The sequence below is a fragment of the Podarcis raffonei genome, chromosome 9 (assembly GCF_027172205.1).
Source record: "Podarcis raffonei isolate rPodRaf1 chromosome 9, rPodRaf1.pri, whole genome shotgun sequence".
NCBI classification, from domain to species: Eukaryota; Metazoa; Chordata; class Lepidosauria; order Squamata; family Lacertidae; genus Podarcis; species Podarcis raffonei.
The window spans coordinates 55,125,797-55,152,526 of record NC_070610.1 but is presented as its reverse complement, the minus strand read 5'-3'; the positions used below and the strand labels follow the sequence as shown (position 1 = coordinate 55,152,526).

The following is a 26,730-nucleotide window of genomic DNA, read 5'->3' as shown; positions in this document are numbered from 1 at the left end:
ACGCTCAGGCCACCGCCTCTGCGTGGGTGGGCTCACGACGCCTACAAAGCCATGACAGGAAAAAAATGAAGTCACTGTGCAGGGCAGAAATCCTGCGAGGTGCTGGGGTGGGGTCCTGAGCCTTTCTTCAATGACTGGATAGCCCTGCATTCCCACTCGCCCCCCTCCAGTCCTCAGCCACGCTGGACTCCTGCCATTCACACACCCGGCTGTCTTCCTTTCCGAAATATTAACATGTGGGAAACCGCTCGCCCACCTAGAAACGTGCCTCGCCCCTTCTGCGCCTCCCCACCCGTTTCCCCCTCGTGCCACCTCCGTCCGCCAGCAGCGGCAGCAACGAAGCGAGCCGTCTTCCAAGGAGCTGTCCATGACCTCATGCCGAGCCGAGCCTTCCTTTCCTCTCACCTCTGGGCGTGTGTGTGAGGGACAGAGAGCTCCTATAATAATCCCCGCGCTGGTGCGCTTCGCTCTCTTCCCACCCCCGACAGATACGGAGACGCGGGCGCGCGCATACACACACACAGAGAGAGAAGAGGCTCAGCCTGGAGGCTGGCGCTGCACTAAGCCGGGCGGCTGCGGCGCGCCTGAAGAAGCGCCCCAGCTCTCCAACCGCCAGGGCGCAGCGAGGGAGCAGAAGCGGCGGTGGCCTCCGACTTTTTCGGGGAAGGTCATTCATTGACCAGTCGCGTGCCCTTCTTCCCGCCCTTCCCCTCCTCTCTGTCTCTCTTTCTCTTTCTACGCTCCCCCTCCACCCCCATTGCAGCGTCCAGCCTATTGCAGGTTCGGAGGCGGGCTGCTGAGGGAATCCGGGCGTGCTGTTTTGGCCGGCGCCGAGACCAGCTCTCTGCTGCGAGAAGGGCGGCTGCAAGCGGGACGGAGGAAGGTGAAAGGAAGAGGCGAGAGGGACCTCGGGGCATGAGCAGCCCAGCGCCTGCCTTCCGTTGGCGCCGGCCCGCTTGAGGCCGGCAGCTGGAGGAGTAGCAGCAGCAGGAGGAGACGGCGGCGGCGGCTGCGGCTGCTGCTACCAGACCCAGCACGGCGGGACTGGAAGGAGAGCGGCACGGGGACAGCGAGGAGGACAGGAAGGAGAAGCCCCCGAGCGGGAAGATGGCTTCCCCCACCTCCCCGGGGGTCCCTGGAGGCGGGACGTCGCCCCAAGCCAGCCAGCCACGCCTTCGGCAGGTGGGTGCGCTCACACGGCCCTGGGGAGGAAGGGCGGGAAACGCCCTCGGAGGGGCGCTTTTACCTCAGGCTGCAGCAGCCGGAGGCGCGAACGGCCTCTCGGCGGACGCGCGCAGTCGTTCACTCACCCGCCCTGCGGCTACGAGCTTAACTTGCACCTGTTTGAAGGAACCATATTGCGAATGGGTGGGATGGGGTCTGCTTGGAAGTCAAGGGGTTTGGGATAACAAACTTAGGCTGGCATGTGCAACGGGGTGGCGAGGGGAACGGATGCAGTGCTCCAGCTTCCAGCCATCACACCGCTCCACCTGTCCTCTGTCTATTCATGTTGCCACACTGTCTGGCAAAACCACTCAAAACGGCGGTGCTCTTTTTAATACGTTGGTGTTTCACTGGTCATCAGGACAGACGCTACTTATTTAATATATTTGCACCCCACCTTTCTTCCTTCACTGAACTTAACATGGTCTTCTAGGGGCTTTACAAGTGGGCACCCACCCAGGAAGTGGTCCCACCCTGATCTAATGGCTCCTTAGCTTCAGCAGGGTGACTGCACCATAAGCCATCAGGCCCCCCCACACAGCACACCTTGATATGGACATCTAGCCTATGAAAAACTGACAACACTGTTAAGGCATGTCAGACAAGTATCTTGACTTAAGTAATGGCACATGGTCACCATACACACTATGTTGTTTGGAAGGGTCATGTCTTAGTGGAAGAACAAGTCCTTGACATTTCCAGGTAGGGCTGGCTATGCTCCCCATCTGAAACCCTGTCAGTCAATGTTGACAACCCTGAGCTATATGGACCAACAGTCTGACTTTGTATAAGGCACCTTGCTATGCTGCTTTGTCTCGGACAGATGTTAGCATAGTAGTTTTCCCTGACTGATAAGAGCCTACAGACATTATGTGCATGCAAGCACCTACCATGGTGCTACAGCTGCATAATACTACAGGCTGCTGTGCAGTGCAGACCATTAGCCAGACACAGCATTTCGCAGATTTCTTTGCAGACACATGATACAGATACTACTATATACAAACACATAGCATGGCAACCCACACGCCAAATACTGCAGCACTCCCCCCCCCTCTAGAGAACTGTACTGATCCTACACAAAACAAACACAGTGTTGCATGGCTTACAGACCACACAAAGGATATAGCAAGGCCATCTGCACATTTATACTGATTGGCACAGTGCCTGGCCCGGCACTCACTTAAGTCCAGCAGTGGGTAGTTCCCACATGAAGGATTCGGCTCAAGTGCTTCATTCTGACATCGTAAACAATTACCCGTTTCCCATCAAACATCCGACCAACTACGTACTGGCAGCACCAACCATTCAAAGAAACTAACCATCTCATAGATGAAAAGATCAGATGGAATAAAAAATTCATTGAGGTACAAAACGCATTGCTTGCAGATCACAGGCCAGTCAAAGACAACACAATTGCAGACAGCATGCTGCATGGCACAAAAGAGCTGTGCTGTTTGACAGACATAAATAAGCACTGCCTGCCTTACACAGACACGCCATAGCCAACATGTTATTGAGGAATGCAGATTGCAGTTTACACTGTGCATGACAATTGCTGCAGTCTTTGCGTGTCTGTGGATGAAAGTGGAAGTGTGTCACAGAATCAAGAAAGTATTGCTGATGCATGGGGAGTGCAGAGGTCTGAATTCTATATTTTGCGTTTTGAAAAGTCAATAAATATATTTTTTTAAAAAAAGAATTCTATATTTTGCGGCGTATGCTGCCACCATGCATTGTCATACTATGAAGATAGTGAAGTTTGGCTCTGGTATAGGTAACAGAGAAAGGTTCTTTCCTTGGTTACCAGCTCAGCCTGGATTTTGTCATTGGTAAACAACACAGGAGACGACAGGAAGGGAAATGTCATTTGCAAGAGGTCTGAGCTGCAGTACCAGCAAAGGAGAGATTTCAGAGACTGTTGAAAGTTTATAAACATGAAGGTTATCTGGTAATAACCTTTATGTTAGGCCTTCAAAACAAAAACAAAAGCAAAACGACTCTTGAACTTCTAGTGTAACAATTTTACTGATACAGAGCTGGATGTAGGCTTAGTCATGCTTAGAGCACATTCACTGAAATGAAAGGGACTTGGAATACTGTAGGTACACAGTACCTGGACAGCTCATTTGAATTGTACAGAAATTCATACTGCCCTTGATGTTTTCATTCTGTTTCATAACAGAATCCTGTCCCAACCCCACCTTTCTGTTGCCTTACTTCCTTTCACATTTTCTCCTTTTACTGATATAAACTGACTCATGAGAAAAGGTAATGTCTAGCTATGTGATCTGAATTTTAATGAATGTGGTCTTCAGTGACATCCATTAAATTGTCTAAAATGAATTTGTCTGCTGCAGAGAACAGAGCCCTGCAAAATTCTATTAAGATTCTGACAGTAACCACATGCTTTGCCTTTGTCAAATGTGTGTGTGTGTTTGTATAATAAAACACAGATATTAAAAATGATATCTGTCACCTTTTGCTTTAATTTATTTCTGCCAGAATTCTAGTTTTCATACTGATACCTTATAGCAAATGATATTTGTTCATATCAAAAACTAATTGATGAACAGCTGTTGTATACTTTCAGTTTTTATAGTTGGAGTGCAGCTATGCACAGATGCAAGTTGCTAATTAATAATACAACTTTTCCCATATTATTTTCTCCCATGCATTATTCCTCTGCATATATCTTATTGAACAAACAAAAAAGTAAAATAAGGTGAGAGAGGTACCTTGCAGGGAACTGGTGCATCAGTTTGCATATATATTTAAATGTTTGCTAGAATTGTTTGTCATTCTCCACCTGGCCTGATTTTTATCCAGTGTGATACAACAGAAATGCTGCCAATTTCATACTGCTAAAAAGCATACACTTATATGTGTACACGTATTTTGGAAGTGCTTCAGAATAAGCTGAAAAAGAAAGAGACTGCATTCTTGGAGGATTACAGTTTGATTATAGGTGCCATGTTGGGGTTCCTTCTCTTATATATTAAACACATTTGTCAAGGAATTATATGGTAACTTAAAAGGGTTTGGTGTTTGGATTACCATTAAAAATGCAAATGATTTTTATAACAAGTAACAATGACATAGGAGGCATTGGACCTCCTTCTCCAAAGGTCATTCAGCTCTCACCACAGAGAGGAAGATATGCTAGGAGCATAGGAAGGTCCGTTGGTCCAACTAGCTCACTTTTGTCTACATTGATGGCAGCTGCTGTCCAGGGTTTCAGGTAGGGGTCTCTCCTACCTACCTGGAGATGCCAGAGATTGAATTTGGAACCTTCGGCTTTCAAGGCAGATGCTCTACCATTGAGCCATGGCCTTTTCTCATCCCCTTCCTTGAAATGTCCACATCCCTAACTCAATAACAACATCGGTAGAGCAAAAAATGGGGAGATGACCAGAAGAAGGGTTGGATCTGAAGAATTCCATGCCTTCTCAGTCTGTCAACCTGTCGCAAAACCAGAGATTTGTTTTTCCATTCATTGTTTCCAATGGAAAGGGAATAGATCTAGAAGAAAATCATTTAAAAGAAATCTGAGTGCTACTTTGCCCTATCTTCTGCTCTGCCAGTGAAAGCCCAGCAACTTGTCGGATGAGGTTTAATAACTGACTTAATTTCCCCAATTCCCTAGCTTCAGGATTGCATCCGAAATGTGCTTTCCAGCCTTCTAAAAGAATAAGACTGAATTTGCAGAAGATGTTTGGTTTGTTATGGGTTGGTGCCTGGAAACTGTGACTTCAGTTGTGGAAGTGCTGTAGAGGGTGTCCTCTGACTGATAAGGTATATGCATTGATACAGATTGTAAATGCTAAGGCTGGAACTGTGAACAGCAAGTAGCAAGTGGATTTAAAAGACTCTGGTGCATAGATTAAAATTTTAGAATGTTTTCCCCTTCCCAAACTATATTGTTGGTATTAACTAGCTTGTGAAACTTTCCTGTGTTTAATGACATCAACATTAAGGCAATCGTGTTAATTTAATTGGGATTTTTTAATATACAGTACTGTGAGATATCTTGGGCAGGATCCAACTAATGAGTCCTGTCAGTGAAAGCCCATGCAATGACTTCTGCTTGCATAAGTAAGCTTTTCCCCATCTACTCATGTGCACCCTTCTCCAAACAGGGTCAGTGTTTGTGTCAGGAGAACCACCAGAACAGTACATGGAAGGGAGGAGAAGGGGGATCATTTCATCTGCAGGGCTGGCTTGTCCATGAGATGGACTGAGATAGATGCCTCAGGTAGCAGAATCGAAGGGGTAGCGCTGCTGCATGCACCCTGCCCACTGCTGCTTCCGGGTTCCAACAAGATCTTGTAAGAGTCCTGCAAAATCTCACAAGATCTCACTGGAAGCTACAGCCACTTCTCCTCGCTTCTCCAATGCCACTCCAGGTACCCTGCCCATCCCCCACCGCAACTGCAGCTTCTGGTGAGATCTTGCATGAGCCCTGTGGAGATCTTGTGGAGCTCTTGCGAGATCTCACTGGAACCCAGAAGTTGCCGCCGTGTGACCCCAGTAAGTGAGGCTTCAGGGAGGCAGTGAGGGGATATGAAGGACAGCACTTCCCTGTTTCTCCTCAGGCGGCTAAACGAAACAGGCCACCCCACCATTTGGCAAGCTGAAATGCTTGCTGTGATTAAACAATTGATACAGCAACAAGGCTAAATTACTCCCCTTAGCTAAGGATGAGAAACATTGTTCATAAGATTAAGAACCAGAGGAGCAAAGGGTGCAGGAAATTGTAGTAAATATACTCTTCCTGGTTTTCTAGTGATTTCTCAGGCCCCAACTCCTTGCTTAGCCTTTTAATTGGCTAGGAGTGGTATACAGACATTATTGGATCTGGCTACCTACTCCTAGACAACCATGGGGCACCTGATGCTAACAAGGCCTTCAGCTTGGGCTTAGTTGGTCAACCTGTGTTTCTCTTTGACACCTGTATTTTTCCTGATTTTCCTTCCTTTGATATGGACAGCTTATGCAGAGATGAAACCTAGACCACAACGACCACAAGAACAACAGTGGTCTCACTTTGTAAAGGGATAAATAGGGCAAGCTAGTTTAACTACTGAAAATAGTTTTGGTAAGCTTGACTCATTGCATTCATTTTTAATATTTGATGCCTTCAACACACCACAGGTTTAAATAATAGCTTATTGGATCATATGGCTGTAATGTTGACTATTTTGTAAATTTTCCAGAAATGAACAAAGTCAACTACATTTTGAAACAGATGGGTAGCCGTGTTGGTCTGCCATAGTCAAAACAAAAAAAAAATTTCCCCCCCCTTCCAGTAGCACCTTAAAGACCAACTAAGTTAGTTCTTGGTATGAGCTTTCGTGTGCATGCAAGTGTGCATGCACACGAAAGCTCATACCAAGAACTAACTTAGTTGGTCTTTAAGGTGCTACTGGAAGGGAAAAAAATTTTTGTTTTGTTTTGACTACATTTTGAAAGAATCTGCCTTCTGAATAGCCTTGGATGGATTTGAAAGTTGATTAGATAGATTTGTGGAGGGTAAGGCTGTTGATGGCTATTAGTCATGGTGGCTATGTTCTACCACCACAGTTATAAGCAGTGTGTCTCTGAATATTAGTTTCTAAGAATCACAGGTGGGGAGAGTGCTGTTGCTGTCAGGCTTGGATTGTTGGTTTCCCATAGGCATCTGGTTGGCCACTGAGAACAGGCTGCTGGACTTGATATAGACCTTTGGTCTGGTTCAGCTGGTCTCTTCTTATGTACCTTGGCTTGGTCTTAAGGAATGGGAGGAGGTTATGTGATTCTTCAAGAGATGGTTCCTGAAGCTACACAAAAGGTAAAAGCAGCAGTGTTTGCTCATAAGAAGAATGAACCCAAAATCTGTATCAGGGCAATAACTTTATTAGGCTAACAGAAGTTTTTGCAAGCTTTTGAACTCTCCACAGCTGATCATCAGGCTAGATCAGGGTTTCCCAAACTTGGGTCCCCAGCTAGTTTTGTACTATATTTCCCAGCATCCCAGGTACTGGTCTTGCTAGCTAGGGGTGATGGGAGTTGTAATCCAAAAACAGCTGGAGACCCAAGTTTGGGAAACCTTGGGCTAGATGGTAAATAAAGCAAAGTGGTGGGGAATTAGCTACAGTTACTGCTTTTCCCTGAAGTGTTTGATGAGGAAGAAGGTGATGCTCCTACTTTCCTGCTCCTCATCAACTACCTGGATTGTTTCATTCTGTGGGTATGAATGCCACAAAAATACGTAAGGTAGAGCTGGTTGCTGATTGGGGCCTTTAAATGTCAGAAATTGCAAGACCTCTGAAATGAAATAGTACTTAGGCGTTATCATTTTTCTAGTTTATTTTAAAGCACTCAGGTCAGGTGCATGAAATTATTTCTTATTAGGCATTCTCTAAATGTTCCTGTAGGCTTCCTAATTCACTAGCAGTACAACAGCTGTCACTCAACAGGGCAACTGAAAGTAAAGGAAGATCAAGGGTGATGCTGAGATTTGAGCTGACTGCACAATTTAAAAGAGACGCTAACTAGCAAATGCATGGAAATAAAAATAGTAACTCAACCTGTTAAGTAGTGCTGCCACTGCCTCTGGATTAGGTGGATGACTTGGGATAAACTAGATGCGACACAAGAGTTCTATTTCATAGGAGCGTAGGATGCTCAATAATGTCTACATGGTTTTCTCTCAGTCCTATGTGAAGATGCCAGAGATTGGACCTGGGACCTTCTGCATGCAAAGCAGATGCTCTACCAGGGAGCCATAGCCCTCCCCAAATATTGTCTAATCTGATCTGACTTGCATCTGCTCTCCAAGGTCTTTTCCACCACGTTGCCGTTGTTGGCATGCAACCAAGGAAATGGGGGTAATTGGCAGGCCCCCAGCTGGTCCCAGCCCACCGGCCGGTGTGCCAGGCAAACTCCAGTTCTTGGTGCAGCATGAATCTGCGAACCAAGCTTCAGAAGCTAGGGCACGCTACTCAGCAGAGTAAACGCTATGCAACAGAAGTGGCAGGAGAGGCTGTGTGAGCATATTTACAAGCAGTTTATTCTGCATAAATCAGGACAAAAGGAAACATGTCTGATCTCCTTCGTGTCCAAAGCAAGACAGCTAAAGCAAAAGCTATACAAAAACGGAAGTTCCCAGCAAGCTGTGCTGGAGTGTAAACAGGCATGTGACATGCAACAATCCACACATCTGTTCTTAAGGTGAAACAGAATATCCCAACAACCTGAGCCCTTTCACAGGAGGTGTCTGGATGAAGGACTGTTCTAACTCCCTGCTCTATACTGTCCACTAAAAAATGCCTCCTGCTGATTTCCCACCCACAGAAGGAAAACACCCCTTCCAATACCTGTACCTTAAGCGGCCATTCCCCACCTGCCCATCCTCTGTTCACACAGGCAGCCTGCCATGGCTGCTTTTGGATGAAGACATCTTGAAGGAAAGTAATGTGTAACTCCATATCATGTCTAATTTGGCTGTGAGCAGTCTCTGATGCAATTGGTTGAGCATCTTGTTACCAAACTGAAGAGTCCCCGGAGTGCTGAATTTAGCTGGTGACTTTCTTCTTTTTTTCCGGAGGTGGAGGTGAAAATGAAACTGTGAAGAATGAAGCAAAGGGTGTCAGGATGTATTATCTAGTGCCAGCAACTCAGCATTGTGAGTGAGACAGAAATAACAGCATGAGCAGCAATACTTGTACAGGCAGTACCTGTCCAATAATAAATATATTATCCACACTTGCAGCCAGAAAAATAGTTTCATGCATTGTCAAATGTTTCACATATATACACACACATATATTTCCAGGGAAAGCCAACATGGTGCCCTCAATATGTTTTGGATTATAACTTAGGGTTGCCATATTTCAAAAAGTAAAAACCAGGAAACCACCAAAATTGTTGAGGGTCTGGAGGGCACCATATTGGCTACTCCTGTTCTATTTTAATATCAGGTCAAGTCTCTGAGTATCTTGGTTTTTTGTAGCCAAAAGAACCGCACCCATATACAAGGGCATAGTCATACCTAGGGATTGGCGAAACCAGCCCCCACTGGGGATGCAGGCCCTGGTGTATATGCAAAAATCACTTTCCAGGCATTGGAGTCCTCTTGCGACACACACACACACACACACACACACACACACACACACACCAGCTCAGAACTCCAGTTCCTGCTTTGCCTGCAGAAGGAACCTGCCGGGATCTCCAGCAGGAAAAGTTGCTGTTGCAGCAGCTGCAGGAGGAGATGAAAAGGGGTCCTTGAGTGGATTCCAGGCAGAGAGCAGTGTGGTCACCCTATCTAGCCTGAAGGAGACACCTTTCTCCTGTCCAGGCACCCTCACCTGCTTCTCATATTTTTTTTTCTGACAGGGGGGTGCCAATACAGCTCCTTGCCAAGGGACGCCTTTGTATGCTTCTGCACAAGAGAAGGGCATTGACAGACTTCAGGGGAGGGGGGAATGCCTGAGATCTTCAGAAACATTTGCTTTGTTTTTAAGGTGAAATTCCTAAGGGGAGAACCCCAAAAAAATCAAATGAGGACTCAGTGCGGATGGGATCCTAACTGATTATTGGGGGAGGGGGTGAGAAAAATGGGTGAGAAGGGGATAGAGAAACTGCAAAAGGAGGTGGTAGGAAAAGACACATATAATCTCATTGTCTGAATAGGTAATTTACTGATTCATTTTGAGAAGCTACAGCAGATGGCACGGTGATGGTGGCAGCTCCACTCAACTAACCTCCCAACAGCTGAGTCACTGCTGCTTACTAGGAAGGAGAGTGAAGGGCAAGGCAGCAGGGTACTCTCTCTCATGCATAGGTAAAGGTCAAGGTACCCCTGCCCGTTCGGGCCAGTCTTGCCAGACTCTAGGGTTGTGCGCTTGTCTCACTCTATAGGCTGGGAGCCAGCGCTGTCCGCAGACACTTCCGAGTCACGTGGCCAGTGTGACAAGCTGCATCTGGCGAGCCAGTGCAGCACACGGAACGCCGTTTACCTTCCCGCTAGTAAGCGGTCCCTATTTATCTACTTGCACCCGGAGGTGCTTTCGAACTGCTAGGTTGGCAGGCGCTGGGACCGAACGACGGGAGCGCACCCCGCCGCGGGGATTCGAACCGCCAACCATGCGATCGGCAAGTCCTAGACGCTGAGGTTTTACCCACAGCGCCACCCACGTCCCTTAACTCTCTCATGCATAGGAGGTCCCAAATGCCCACTAATTTCCATGCTTCCCATGTCCCACGCTGTTCCTCAAAGTCTGCTTTTTAGGGGGTATCTTGGGGTGTGGGTGGGCTGCAGCAGAAGAACGAATTGGGGAGCCTCATTCTGCAAACCCAAGTCTATTCATGGTTCTTAGGATGCAATAGCAAGTTTATTATGAACATATGAACTTTCCTCATACAGAGTGGGCTGCCATAAATGGTTGATGGGTTGCAATTAATCTGGTTATCTGTACAGCAGGTGGGCAGATTTCTGTCTTGTGGGATCTCCTTTTTAAAAAAACTAGTACCCTGAAATCCACTAAGTGGAGCCAGGTGCAAAACATTGGATCAGGTGAACAGACATATCCTAAGAACTAAGGAGCAGGGTGTTGCTGAACAACTGTTCAGCCCAGGAATTTGTCATCAGTACCAGAACCAATCTCACAAGCACTTTAACACACAAATTCACTCTTTTTCAGCAAACTATCAGTAGTGAGCTGGAGAAAGCTTCTTTGCTGCTGCTATTGTTACATAATTAGGAGTCAGAAATCCTTGCTGATCTACTGCAAATGACCTGGAGATCTCCCATTACATTCCAAGCTGCCTTCTTCTCACCTCTCCCTTTATAGTATATCCCCCAGTAAACCACTCTCTTTCAAAACAGGAATCTTTTGACTTTTCTGGCACCGCTGTGATGCAGGAGAAAGATGTTCACTAGCTTTGATTTAATGGAGAGAAGCAGATAGCCAGTCGGGAGAAAAGCTTTGGCTGCCAGACATAGCTGTCTAGAATGTGCGGTAGAGGGCACGGGAATAGGCCAGTCTCCGTGAGGCAAAAGCCTCAGATCAATTTGCTCTGAGTCCAGGGAAGAACCTTGAGGGAGGCACCAAGGAAAGAATGGAAACAAACTATGTTAAATGTGCAGGTGCACAACTTGTGGTTTGATTCCAGTGTGGCTCTTGACAGGTTAAGCAATTAATCCATCCCTAGTTAAAAAGAATTAAATGGGTTGTTTTGGAAGGTCATATGTTTACAGTGGTACCTCGGGTTAAGTACTTAATTCATTCCGGAGGTCCGTTCTTAACCTGAAAATGTTCTTAACCTGAAGCACCACTTTAGTTAATGGGGCCTCCTGCTGCTGCCGTGCCACCGGAGCATGCTTTCTGTTCTCATCCTGAAGCAAAGTTCTTAACCCGAGGTACTATTTCTGGGTTAGCGGAGTCTGTAACCTGAAGCGTATGTAACCCGAGGTACCACTGTATAGGAAACAGCATCAGCTTGAGAAACTTTCTCTGAGGAAGAATTCTGGATAGCTTGAAAACCTACACACTATTTTGTGATGTTGCGGTTGGCCTCATAAAGGCATTGCCCTGATATGGATTTTGGCATGTTAAGTTTCTCTTCTCAGTAAGCTTAAGCTCTTATTCCTCCCCCACCCCATTTTTTTCCTTTCCTCTTTACAGCCCAAACCTAAGCATCTTTAATCAGACATAAATCCCACCGAGTTCCATGCAACTCACTCCCAAGTAAGATTTCAGAAGATTGCTGCCTTAGCCTTTCAATTTAATTAAATGGGGTTTTCCCTCCTGTATTCGTCTTCTAGCACGCTCCTGGTAAAACAAAATACAAAGTTGTGGACCAATTACCATGCCTCGTGAACTTCATGTGTAATCCATGACTACCAGATCCCTGGTGGGTGATCAGTGTCTCATTCAGTGATGGATTATAGGCAACAGTCTTGGGCCTGTGTGCTTTGTGAAGTATGAACTATCATGTAAGATCCAGTCTTGGGATTAATGTTTGAAGTTGGATTTTCAGTAAATGGTCTGATAACACTGTGAAATAATAGTTATGTGTGTTTTTCCTTCCAACTGCTGGGACCAATTATGCGTGACTGTTCCACATTTTTTTGTTGGTAATCAAATCAAAGCTGCGGTTGAGTCATACATCACAGCTGAGATTCCCACTATGGAAAAAAAAATCTGACCACAGTGACATTGTGCAGTCTGAGAACTTTGTATCTTTCATTGCATCCACTTGTACAGCTCTTTAAAAAAATGAAAAAAAGAATGCCTGCGTGGTTGTAAAATATTCTGGTTTATCTGCGTGCCTTAATTGCTCCCATTGAATATGAGGAGCACAATGGGGCAACGACTTGAGACTTCCCTATGTTAAAAGAATCTTTGTTTAGGCAACAAAAGATTCATTCATCAAAAAAGCCTGCAAAACATTTGCGTGTTTGCTGTGTTAACCCTTTTAAATTCAGTTGTGCTGCTGCATTCTAGACTAATCTGTTGTCCTTTCTAGTACCTGAGCTTACTGTTCCTCAGCAACTGCATTTACTGGTGACCTATGGAAGGTTGTTTAGCCTCATAGTTCTTATTTCTGCCTATTAAGCGTTATTAATACCAGCAAAAACTGCTTGAGTGCTTTGCAGATTGCTCTTCCTCATTTTTCGAGAGTATCTGGCTTGACTCACTTGTGCAATTCACCTCAGTCTTTTTACCAATTTTTAAGTTGTTTGCCAGCAGCTCTGCCATGAAATACACTGTTAGCATCTGTCTCTGTCTTTTGCACACATTCTGGGGACAAGAACTAAGTTAATTCATAGGAGGATTGATGTGTCTGACAAGGTGAGGAGGGGGCCAGACTAGATGACCGCAGAACCTTTATCAGCCCTTGCTTGTGTTCAGATTGGTTCACAGACAGTACCCCATTGTTTGTTATTTGCTCATATGACTACAGTCTTCCTGGGTCAGCTATCCCTATTGGTTCTATTTATAGCCCTGTAGCCACAACAAATCCTCTGAAATGTTGAGGAGGATGAGAAATGAATTATTTTTGTTTGCCACCTCCTTAACATTTAACATGCGGGTTTTCTCTTCTGCTATGTATCGGAAAACCTTGGTGGAATCAGACTGACTCCTGCATGCTGCTTTGGTCAGAAATTCCTGCTTAGTTCCACTATTAGGCTTCAAGTGAGATGCTTTTATTTTTGTTTCTCCTAGAAGAGTACACAAGGGCGGGTGAGGGGTGAGAGAGGAAATACTGTCATTACTGGAAAGCCACTCTTTTTCCTTGCAAACAGCTGGTGCCTGTGTTAATAAACTCAAGGGCAACTGCTTGCACATACAAAATCAAAAAGAAATGCTCTGTAGCTCTGTGAAAAATTTTCTGTGAAGCTTCTCTGTGTGTTTTGGGACTGCTGCTTCTTCTGTTGCTGCTGACTGATGAATACAGCGGGAATGTGTCCTTGTTGATCCTTGTGGGCCTCTCAGCAGCTTTTTGTACTTAATCAGCTCTGCAGGGATGGCCCTTCCATTAGTAGGATGAGGCAAGTCACATCAGGTGGGCCCACCAGATGTTACTAAACTACAGCTCCCATCATCCTTGATTATTGGCCATGATTTCTGGGGCTGCTGGGAGTTCTCGTTAAGTAAATATTTGGTGGAACAAAAAAACCACAACTACCATCACTGTTCTAAGTAGTCTGGAACAGGGTGTATGGCATTTGAATCTGATCAATCCCTTAGTTCTTCCTTAGAGGCCTTTCACTGGTACCTTACTTTTTGGGGTGCTCTTTCAGCTAACTAAGGTGGAATCTACACACATATAAAAACCATTATGAAAATGATTTTTTAAAAAGCGTTTTAAAAAATACATCCAATTTTCAATAAGGCTCACCATCGCCATCTAGTGTCACACTGTATATTGTACTTAAAACACACTTGAAACATTTTATGTGCAGCTGTATAGCTGAGTCCTAGATCTAAGATGACTGTGCCTGATAATCTTATCTCTTGGTTATTCACTATTTTTTTATATATATAAAAAATACTCTTGTCACCTTTAACATTGTTTCAGTTTACCTATCTTTGAACTGGGACTATGCTGAGTTTTGAAATTGGATTTCAAATATTACAAGCCAGATAAAATGGTAATAAATTATTAAGACACTTTACATATAGATGTACTTCCCAAAAGAGATGCATATGTTATCCTCCCATGATTAAATTATTGTTTAGTTAATCATTGCTGGATGACTTACCGGTGAATACGTGAACCAATGATGTTCAGCTGTAGATGGTATAAGCTCATGGGAAGGGTTCTGTCTGCAATGCTTGATCTGTGATGGCTCATACACAGATGATGATCACCCCAGGATGTTACAGTTGTCAAGTGTTGACTATGCATGTGTGAATGAGCTCATATTCTTTGACGAGAAGGGGAATTTTTATGACTGGATGAAGATCGAGAGAAAAGTAATACCCCACCTTAGCACAATGTTTGCCTCTAAAATGCAACTTCAGAGTTAGCATGCAGAATTTCACACTTTTCTATACGGGAGCCCATTTCGAAAAGATGCAGAAGAGGGGAAAACAAAACTTTTGGATAAGGTTATTATGCTCAAAGTGGCAGCATACATGGTTCTCCCCGTCCTCATTTCATTCTCATCAGGTAGGTTAGGCAGCAAGTCGCCCTGAAGGACTCCCAGGAACATCTGGTCCAACCCCTTGCAATTCAGGAATATGCAGCTGTCCCATATGGGGATCGAACCTGCAACCTGGGCCTTATCAGCACCATGCTCTAACCAACTGAGCTATCCACACACACACACACACACACACACATATATATATATATATATATATATATATATATATATATATATATATAATGGAAGTAATAGATAGATCTACAGCCTGATTAATGAATTCACACTTTTTAGTCAATTAAAAAATGTTTCTCAATTAAGTAATTTAACCAATTAACCAATTCAATGTGTGGTCCTAGGGTTGTATTAGTGGAAGGACTTTATGGGGAAGGGATGTAGCTCAGTGGTGGAACATCTGCCTTGCATTCAGAAGATCCCAGCTTCAGTCCCCGGCATCTCCATGTATGGTCAGGAGAGTTCCCTTCTTGAAACCCTGGGGAGCCACTGCCAGTCAGTGCAGACAGTACTGAGCTGGATAGACCAGTGGTCTGAGTCAGTTTAAGGCAGCTTCCCATGTTTCTATGACTTCTGTTTATTCAGAAGTCTTCTTTCCCTGCATGTCACCTGAACTGCTCCACTGCCCAATCTGCTCTGGTTTCATTGGATACAACCCCTAATCTTCACCCTTAAAGCCTTTTATTTATTTATTAGCTTCTTAAAATGTTTGCATTGTATATGTGCTGTGATTTAGCCAAGATGTCACATTCACTTGAAGCACTATATCGCATGATGTGTCAGTGCATACAGATGCCGTACGTATGAGGAAATATTTTATATATTTTTTAAAAATACAGTGTTAGCAAATGAGGACAATCTGAATCATTCTCCATGGACCACTTTTAACCCTTCTGTTCCCCCATTCACTTCTCATGAAGCCACCAGCAATTCAGAGGAAGCATGAAGGACAGGCCTACCAATCCAAGCACTCCCTCTTCTCAATTGGTAGGCCTGCATATTTTGAAAAAGTATTTCCGCATATGTGCAGCATTTAGTGCTTTCCCCCAGCCTTTCGAATCAAGTCACATAGGTCTTTCAGGTCCTTCTCAAGGTACCCTTTGGATATGTTTAATATTTTGTGTGTTCATCCATGCAGGTTGTCCGAAAAGATGACTCAGATGGAGGGAGATGCACTCAGCTACCAGTCTCTGGAACCACTGCATCTCCTCCTAAGTGCTTTTTAATCTCGTTTACATGACATTTGTTATAGTGCATGCTCTGTAAGAAAGCAAATGGTGTGTGTGATTCAAGCTTCCCAAATTCTACCTATTTGGCTTTGCTAAGAGATATCATGTTACTAATTACCAAATGTTTTACTAAGGCAGCTATCCAAACAATTTTTCATTTGATCATAATCCCGTGTTGTTCCTCCTTCTCTGGAAAGTCCGTCCTCATACTCCAGACTCTCAGGAAGTAGTTGTCTTTTCCATACTTCCAACATCTAAGCTCCTTTCCCTTCCTTCTGTGCTTCCACTTCAGCTGGATGTGCGGTGCTCAGCCAGTGACCCTGTTTGGTTTTCTCCATTTCTTTTGGATGAGTTAGGTCCAGTTCTAAAATCTGCTTGATTTACAGTTCATCCCCCCTACCCTAAGCATTTTCTCTCTCTAGAAATAAGCCTCATTAAGGCCAGTAGGGTTTACTCCCTCATAAACCTTGCAGCGCCTAGTTTCACTTGTGAATATGAAAAATCAACCCTGATTATGGTTCTGAGTTGAAGAAGGATGGCTTACCCAGAGCACACTTTGGACAGGGGACTGCTTTCTTCATGCAAGGATGGAAATTGGCTACTGAAGGTGGACTCTGGAGGCAGGGAACTATCAACCTTTGTATTTATTTTTTTGGCTACATATACATCCCACTTTGAATTGCTCAGAGCAGCCTACATTTGTATGCAGACTCTCATGCAACCTATTTAGCTTCAGGAATAGTGTCCAAACCACTGCATTGGTCAATTTTTGCACTGGGCAGCTTTGGCCATCTGCATATAATACAGTAATGTTGCCTAATTTGAACTCAACTTCAATTTTAACTCTTCAATTAAAGGTCTACAAGGCAGGTGGAGGGAAGTGGGATGAAACATCTAGATCTACTGATATAGCTTGGGGTGATTTGAGGTTTAACTTTTTTCCTAATTCATTTACAAGCCACAGTCAGCATTACGTTGAAACCACAAGATAATTTGAATTATAGGAAGTTGTAGCTTTCTGATTCTGTTTTACTACAGGCTCTCTACCAGGATTTAATCAGGAAGAAGTAGCAGCTTCAGTTTCAACTTCCACTTCCCATAAGAGCCAGCAGAGGGTGTCTGGTTCTCTGTATGTGTGTGAGAACATCATTCAAGTTCATTAGCAGGGCAGAAGAGAAATTCTGGTTCACATTTAATTCCATGAAGGCAGAATCATAGAGTTGGAGGGGACCCTGAAGATCATCTAGTCCAGCCCCCGGCAATGCAGGAATATGCAGCTGTCCCTTACGGGGATTGAACCTGTAACCTTAACAGCTTTGGAATTATCAGCACCATGCTCTAGCCAATTGAGCTACTCAGCTTCTACAAGGAATTATTGTAGAACAAAAAGAAACGTGAAACACAAAAGCGAGAGGGGACCAGAGGATGGAGAATAGGAGGAACAGAAACAGATACTACTGAAGTCATTACTGTTGTTATCATCATTATTATTTAAAAAACACTTCCAATTGTGATAGCAAGAAGGCAGTTTCAAAATACTATTCATAAGATATCTGAAGTGGGTTGTTTTTTTTTTAAGCAGGTATATATGTTTGGATAAAACCCAGGTATAGCATTATCTAAAAAATATTTTTATCAACTATTTCCAGAGGAGTAGGCTCTCTAGAGGTTTGCCCATGGGGGAATGTGGTTCTTCAGTGCTGCTAGGGCTTTACCATTAGAGGTGCCCTCCATTGTCTCTCTAGACAGACAGATGACAGTGACAACAGCATTGCAACAATTCACAGTGCTGTTGCTGCAGAAAAAAAACAAGTTTTGTGACACCTTAAAGACAGCACATTGGAATAGAATAAAACTTTGTTGTTTAAAGCCATAGGCCACCGCAATATAAATACACTGAACAATCAGTTTAACATATTCAGCAAACAAATATACATGCAAAAATAAAAAGCATACAAACATACTGAGCGTTTGCATCTGATGACGTGGACTCAAATCTATGTGTCATAATGAATTCATTTGTCTTTAAGGTGCTACAGGTGTATTAGTTGGCTCTGCAATAGTAGCTTATCAGACAAAAGTGAGCAAGCGGAATCAATGGGTACAATGCTTGAGAAGCCAGTAAGGGTTAGTCAGACATCGACATAGCTAAATCGAGCACAGTAATGAAATGATTCAGGTGGGAGAGGAGGCTCAGCATCAACACCTGCTTGAACTGGGAGCAGGGTGTTGGTTGTTTGCAGTCTAAATATGCAATGAAAGTACATCCAGAAAGGCCTCCATCTGCTATTTTACCATTGTACTACCAACCCAGTATACCTGAAGCAGTGTCTCCACCCTCATCATTCTGCCCAGACACTGAGGTCCAGCGCCGAGGGCCTTCTGGCGGTTCCCTCACTGCGAGAAGGAAAGCTACAGAGAACCAGGCAGAGGGCCTTTTTGGTAGTGGCGCCTGCCCTGTGGAACGCCCTCCCATCAGATGTCAAAGAGATAAACAACTACCTGTCATTTAGAAGACATCTGAAGGCAGCCCTGTTCAGGGAAGTTTTTAATGTGTGACATTTTAATGTATTTTTAGTCTTTGTTGGAAGCCGCCCAGCCAGATGGGTGGGGTACAAATAATAAATTATTATATTATTATTATAACCCACCATCTCCATTCTCCAATCTCTAGAAATGGTCAACCCTACTGACTTTGCAGGGGGAAATTCTCCAATATTGAGGAAGGTTCTGCAGCTGGAAGGGGAATGCAGTGCCCATTTATTGTTGACCAGGCTAAAAAGAAAGTGCTAGAACAGCTTCTTACCTTGCAACTGTGAATGGGAAATGGAAGCTCATCTCTCATTTCTCTCTTGGCATGATGCCTGTCAGGTGAAAAGTGGCAATCTGTTAATGTGAGGCTGGTAGAAGGGAGAAGGATAAGTTTGTAGTGTGCAAGTGAGCAGATGCATCGTTGAGACACCAGTTTTCTATCCCTGATGTATGCATTTGACCAGTCTAATAGTATGAGAAAGTTGTAATGTAATGTAATTCACAAGCTTAGAACAAATGCATTGGAACTGATTACTGTCAAACTTAGGTCCTTTTCCAGTTGAGTTGCCATATCTTAAACACTGATGTTTATGTGCAGACTTAAAAGACAGAAGTGTGTCTGGCCACAAAGATACATGTTCATTGATCTCTTAGCAGCGTTTTAAAAACAGGAATACTTCTGATAAAGTAGGGACATAATGTGCAATGCAGTCACAATTACATGTTCTATGGTTCATTTTGTTCCACAGTATTTCTAATTGTGTGTTTTGTATTTGCTATTTTAATTGCAGTTTTTAAACAGCTGGCAACTTGAATCTCAAAATAAATTTTATCATGCTAGTCAGCTTCTGCAATCACAGTTGCAGGGACTGTTTTACATGTAGGCTCACCCCATTATTAGCTATCCAGTGGCATAGACAGATAGGGAGGATTATACTTGCATTTTTTTTAATCCCTCAGTAACAATTGTATATGAATTGGTTGCACTCTGAACATGTTTGTAGTCTGATTTCATCCACTTAAGTTATGCCCTTCCAGTTCAGTACTATGTGTTCTCCTTTCCTCTTTCATTTCAGTTCTTTGAGCAATCACAATCCAACATTACGTGTTCTGAGAAAAACAACCCTCAAGATTTATTGTGTGGCTGCTTGAGTTTCTGTTTCCAAAGAAAAGGAGCTTCCTTTGAGCTGCATTCAGCAAACTCCCTTTCTCACCGGAACTATGCCAGAAGATGGCATTGCTGTATGCTGATTCCCCATCTCCATTGCAACAAGTCATTAAGAGCTAGTCGAAAGGCTGCACTTTGAAAGTCCATTAGTGTGACTCAGGCTAACAGGAAATTTGCCTTCATATCTCTCATCAAGGGCAATCCCATTAAAGGCTCCAAGACCTGCAAGATGTTGGATGGGCTTTTTGTTTTTGTTTTTTTATTGGTACATGAATAAAAAAAGAGAGCTCATATTACAAGATACCATTGAGCCCTTAATAAGCTGAGTGCTTTAGAAGCTGCAAGTATGGAAAATGAACACAAGTGGCAAATGCTCAAACATTTTCCTCCTCATTTATTGCCAAGCCTTAGAGTCTGTTGTCTCCCACCCCACAAACAAACATCAACATGAGATTATGGAGATTTTATTTAAAATCTCTTTAAAGGTGTGGTTATACATGTTAACCCTGAGAATATATAGAGTTCTGAAAAGCAACTTCATTCCAGAACAGTTCAGCCTCTGTAATCTCAGTAGATGTTTATGTGTTTGTTTAAACATTGTATATACATCTTAAGGTACAAAACAAAAATAAAAAATCAGGTACAACTATAAAACCAAACTTCAGTTAAACACCTGCTGGAATAATAAAGACTTCAGTAGGTGCCAGGAGTCCAGTAGGGGTGGGGGCTTGTCTGACCTCAACTGGAAGAGTTACATAAAATTGGGCCCACAATACTAAACACACATCTCTTGGCAGAAACAAGCTGTGCATCCTATCCATGGGGCATCATTAGGAGTGCTTCCTCCAAAGACCTCAGTGAGTGGGTAGGGATATCAGGAACTAGGCAGTCCTTGAGGCATCCAGGGTCCAATTTGTTAAAGGCCTTGTAAATTAATACAAGAACCTTGAACCTGGGCATATGGTCAGCCAGTGCAAACTTTGAAGCCCCAGGGTTACATACTGGTGATAATCTGTTGCTATCAACAGTTTAGCTGCAATGTTTTGCACAAGCTTGAACTTCCAGACCAAGACCAAGGGTAGCCCCATGTTGTAATAATTGAGTCTTGAGGTTACCAAGAAATTGTGGGAACGTGCTTGATGTTCTTTGACACAGCTGCAGATGTACCATAAACTAATATTGCAGCCTATCTCCATCCAGTGGAATTATATTGAAGAAGAGGAGTGGCAGTGTAGTATCACCAATTAAAACACTTTTTGCTGTGTAAGAGACTGAACGTCTCCAACTGAAGGCACTTTAAAATTGTGGGAATTCTGGCATAAACGACTTGGCATAACATTACATTCCTAACCCCTGCTGCTGTCTAGTTCTACAGCACACTCAAAGAGCCAGCCAAGGTCCCACTTCTGAGGAAATGGGAACATTTTTTGTACTAATAGTTATTATCATTGTAAGTAAATTCTTGAGCTTTCAGTTGGGGTAGTAAATCAAAGAGGCTGCAAAGCAACTCTGTGTTATCCCAGGCATAACTGTGTTTGTAGTGATTAACTATTAATAACAGGCAAGAATACATTTGAGCTAGTAACTCTTCAGGCACAATCTTACGCATGCGTACTCCAGATTAAGTTCTGTTGAGTTCAAGGGCTTCCTCCCAGGTATCCTTGCATGAACTGATACAGACTTGCAGACTGCATCATACCTTAGAAAAATGAATATGATTTATTTGTTTATATGCACAGGATGGCTTTCCACAAAAAGCTCAAGGTTACCGTACTTACATAACTGTAAAGATGCTAAAACAAAACCAGCCATTAAAAGTAGCGAAACAATAAATAAAGGGATCCATAAAGCATATTAAATTGTCATACTAGATGGAAAAGTTTTTAAAATGAAAATATACTTGCTTTCTTGTGGAGCTTGCATTTGCAGTGTCTGATTTGTTATGGTATGGCCTTGCTGCTGGTTCCGTGCATAAACTTTTAAACATACCAACCTACCTCTATCCAGTGGAATTCTGCTGAGAAAGAGGAATGACAGTGTAGTATCACCAAGCAAGATGCTATTCCAGGCATAGGAAGACTCAGCCCTCCAGATGTTTTGGGACTACAATTCCCATCATCCCTGACCACTGGTCCTGTTAGCTAGAGATGATGGGAGTTGTAGTCCCAAAACATCTGGAGGGCTGAGTTTGCCTATGCCTGTGCTATTCCCTGTATAAGAGACTGGATGTCTCTGCCTGAAGGCACGTTGAGCAAGTATAGTCTTCAGGTGTGATTTATTGCTATTTTAAACTATTGATTTCATTCAGTGGATGGCCTGAATAAAAAACTGCTTCAGCCTTCCATATAAACTGCAACAGTCTTCAGTGATTATTCTCTTTTTCTAATTGGAATAATTTGAAATTATAAAAGGGAAGAGTCATAACACAAGCACTATTTAATTAATTACTGACAGCAGAATGCTAAGAATGCCTACTCAGAAGTCATTCTCGCTGAATTTAGTGAGACTTGCACAGGGAATATTGTGCCATGAGAAATTCCAGTATGATTTCTTGGGTGTGGGTTAAATGACCACAGGCACCCATTTCCCCTCAAACTGTATTTCTCTTTTGTCTCTCCTAATTTATGGGAATCCCATAAGGTGCTTGATAAGGTGTATAATTGTTTTTGTATGTTTTTCCTTACTCCAAATCTCACCACAGCCACAAACTTCCTTTCCATGGACTTGAACCAGTCACTCTTTGCATTCCCTCACCAGACTGTTATCAGCATAAATTAGATATGGATAGTAAAGCAATGGCTGCATTCTGCAGATTCCTTTATTCAGTGCATATCTTCAGGATCCATATATGCCATATGATTTGCCCTCTCCAAACTGCAAGCTGAGAGAGGAGGAACAGCCTCCTTGCTTTCTCACTCAGGCAGCCTGATACCTCCCAGCTGCCAAGTATAAACGCAGCTGAAGAGAGTTAGACTGACTGCCAGAAGCTGGTGTGTTCTGGAAGCACAGCTACATTCAAGGGAAGATCATGCAGTGCTAGATGGCCAGCAGGGACTGGCCAGAAGCAAGCACATGGATTACAGTAAAAGAGCTGTAATAGGAAAGTCTGCTATCTCTGACATCAGTTTGCAAGAGAGCCTGGAGGCTTTTCTCCGCCAAGAGGTGTCACAGCGTGGAGGGAGACTGGCTGGGGTTGGCAGTGAGTTGGCTGTATTTTTGTCTTAAGGGAGGATTTGGTGCTTGGGAGGCTCATTTCTTGAACAAATACTCGGTGCTGCTCTAGCAGTTGAATATACTTGATTGTGAGTTTACTTGTCTTGATTTCTAAACTTGCTTTGAGAGGAGCTTCTCTTCTGTTCGGAAAATATTCTATTCTGCGGCTGAGATTTTGCTTTGAGTGTATGTTGCAGTCAAGAAGGGGTAACTGCAGCTAGGGGTGAAGAGTTAATTGCTGAGGTTTTGGGGGAAGGGAAGCACAAGTGTGTGTTTGTGGAATGAGGTGTTGCAAAAGTGGAGGGAGAAACTTGATTAGATGCTAGTGCAGTCCTAACTGTCTACTCAGACATAAGCTGCACTGAGTTCAATAGGCTTATTTCCAGGTAAATGCATATGTTCCTTTACCAGAGGACCATTATACCAGCACTGGTATTTGCTGGTATGAACAATAATTTGAGCTGCCTTGTGTTTTGGAGTGTTTTCCCTTCACATCCACAATGCTGCTAAAGGGATAACAATCACATGAACTGAGGCAATTTACTGCATCTCATTAAATTCTTTTAAAGTTTTTTTTAATTATTATTATTATGAGCCATATGCTTTAGTGGTTTGGCAATTAATGCTGATTAATGGGCCTTCAAGGACGACTGAGGATACAAGTCCCAGGGCCAGCATCAGGCAGACTGAGGCAACTGCTTCAGGTAGCAGATGTTGAAGGGTGGGGAACAGTGGTAAGGTGCTGGCAGGTAGGGCTGTGGGCCACATAGCCTGCCCTGTAGTGCAGTGAAGGATTTTGTCCTGTTGCCACAGTTGGAAGTAATAGTGAGCTGGCAGTTCATTCTGCTTTCGTTCATGGAATAGGAGGGACGCCATTTTGTTCTCCACCTTGGGCATCAACATTTCCTGGCAAGCCTAACATATCTGCCAGGGTTATGGCTGAGACTAGGGAGTGGGGAGAAGTGATCTGAATGGGGCCATATAAAGAAGTTTGAGATTTTGTAGCGGACTACTATCGCTCTTGGAGATTGATACCTGTATTGCATTGTATCAGTATCTGTACTGCTGCCTGCTCCCTTCTGTTCAGTTAGCATATTTGTTAATTAAAAGGCACCAAGACCCTCTCTCCCCAAAGATCTGATTCTGTGAGAGGTTTTCCTCAGCAAAAGCATCTGCACCACTGTCTCACATACAATGTTTCTGTTGGTGGCATATTGGATTTTTTTTGTATATAGCACATTTTTTATATGTTATCATAATTTAATTAATACCTGTTCAATATTCTTTCCCCTGTCAGATGATAGAAATATGACTTTGCCCTGTCAATCCCTTAGCAGAGAGTACAGAGACACTTTCTGATAATGACCTTTATTCTATGCTTGTAAATGGGCAATTATGTCACTTCAAGGGCAGGGCTAACAATGTACTTGTAGTTGATGGAAACATAAAGCTTGCCTCTGTCCATGATTTCAACTGCTTGCTGTTGGGGGAGCCTGTTTAGAAGGTTGGTACTTGGTCCAATATAATCCTCTTCTTCCTCTGAAGCACCTCTGAATCAGGCTTCACCCACCCACCCAGGCTGCCAAAGATACTTTCTCAAATAACACTGGAATGTTATCTGAATAAAGGTTAATGAGATATGAGGTTTGGGTATTCTATATGTATCCTCATTTTCTTCTATAAAATCCCTCAAGGCAGGTTATACATGCAAGCAGCCTGTATCAACTTTATTGAGTCAAAGTGTCAAGCCCCATTGATACAATGAGTATAAAACTGCACCCCTGTGGGTATTTACTTGTGAGTAAGCCTTGTGAACTCCCTTGGTCTTACTGCAGAGTAAATGTGCATAGAATTAGGCTGCAAATTTCCTAATGTAAATCATTAGGACTTGGTTGACTTATGCCTATTGTCATTATGAGTTTGTTTTTGCTCTGTTTCCTACTATGTTTATAAGAAAAGGCCAAATTGCCATAGCTACATAGTTTTATTTTAAGAGGCCTCCTGCATTCATAGGGCTATTAATTTAGGCAATATTAACATGAAGAGAAAAAGTGCAGAATGTGTAATTGAAGGAAGCTCTGAAATAGAATGGGGGGGGGTCAAGGAACATGGTTCATATTAAAAAGTCAACTTGAAGCTGGGTTTAGACCTGACCACCACTGTCTGATCAATTCTGAAGGTTTGTTAAAAAGGATTCTGAAATTTGAATTAAGTGAAAGTATTCTCTGTCTATGTAAGATTGTGTCTAACAGAAATACGTATGAAAACAGAAAGACATAAACCTGAGACAAACTATCATTTTATCTCGTTGGTTGATTCAAGGGATTGTTTTATTATAAATCTTTATTAGAGTATTGTTGGATTATTTCACTGTTGGCTACATTCACTTTACTCCCAAGAGTTGTAAGCATTGATGCAACTCCGATCCATTTTTCAAATGTACACATTAAGTGACATTGATTTAATATGATAAATTACCACTTGTAGACAATATCTGGGTTTGTGAACTGCAGTATAATTACAGAGCTATTCTAGGCCCAGGAGTATCTGCAGCGTTGAAAGATGCTGAAAAGGCTGTTGCTGGCTTCTGGTGAAACTCTTGTCAGAGACACTAGTGTCTGTTGCTTGCATCTTGTATAGAAATATCTATTTCATTTGAAACTACTTTTTACGCTACATCTCAATTTAATAACTCCCAGAGCTCCTAATAAGAATAATAGTTTTCATTTTTTTCCTAACTCAAAACAAAAGCAATATATAATATGTATGTAAATTTGCATGCAATTTTAGAACAATAGAAGCAATAAAATAGTTAACAGTAAATACCAAGCAAATCTATAAAACATTAATCAGCACCAGTAAAAATTGGCTCAGAAGACATGCTGGAAGGCCTAAGCAAATAAGTATGTTTTTGTAAGGCACTCACGGGCTTATCACAACCATCATCTTAAACTATAGTTCAAAACAAACTATTGTTTAGTGTGAATGAGCTGTATGCTAAACATTTCTCACGGCTTTTCTTCCATACTCCTGCTACACAAGGGTGGAGCAGAGCCCGGCTTGTTGTGCCATCTGAACTGACACTCATGCTTTGTTTCCTCCTAACAAACCATGAGTGGCAAGCCAAGAATAAACCTTGGTTGCTGCTTATATTTTGCTTGGATGTAACAAACGATGAGCCCAGATTCGGATGATACAATAAGGCAGGCTCTGGCTTCTTTGGTCTGTAGTGCAGCAGGTGTGGGTGAGGGGTGCCAATGGAACATTTAAGCAATGTGCACCAGCATGTTTTGTGAACTGGTTGATCTGTGGTCTCATCCTTGACCCAGGTGGTATTAGTGCCGCTTAGTGCTTGGGGCAGGAATTTTAGTTGCCTCACAGCGATGTTTAACTGGTGGTCTTGCCTTGCAAAAAAGCTTATGGGAGAATGTGATGCTAATGACCAATACCAAGATGAAGGTCTACCAGGCTTGTGTGTTGAGCACGCTGTTTATGGTAGTGATATGTGGGCAGCTTATACCCACCTGGAGTGACACCCCAGTGCCTTCCACATATGCTGGTTCAGGAAGATTTTGCACATCACATGGCAGGACAGAGTCTCAAAGCCCTCATTTCCAGCATGTTCACACTCCTGTCACAGTGACGTCTATGCTGGCTTGGTAATGTATACAGAATGGAAGATGGCAGGATCTCCAGAAAGGACATGC

General features: G+C 43.2%; 1 protein-coding gene across 2 annotated transcripts in view; it reads left to right on the top strand.

Annotated features, from left to right (window-relative positions):
* Positions 1 to 850: 850 nt before the first annotated feature.
* ANK2 (ankyrin 2) overlaps positions 851 to 26,730 on the top strand; it is a 320,751-nt gene continuing 294,871 nt past the window's right edge. Inside the window, exon 1 of one of the 2 annotated variants that reach the window (XM_053403696.1) lies at positions 851 to 1,182. In XM_053403696.1, coding sequence (XP_053259671.1) covers positions 1,108 to 1,182 — 75 coding nt within the window. In that variant the 5' untranslated portion in view covers positions 851 to 1,107. Of the gene's footprint in view, positions 1,183 to 22,781; positions 23,010 to 26,730 lie in introns of those variants that run through there. The other variant, XM_053403706.1, reaches the window with a different exon arrangement.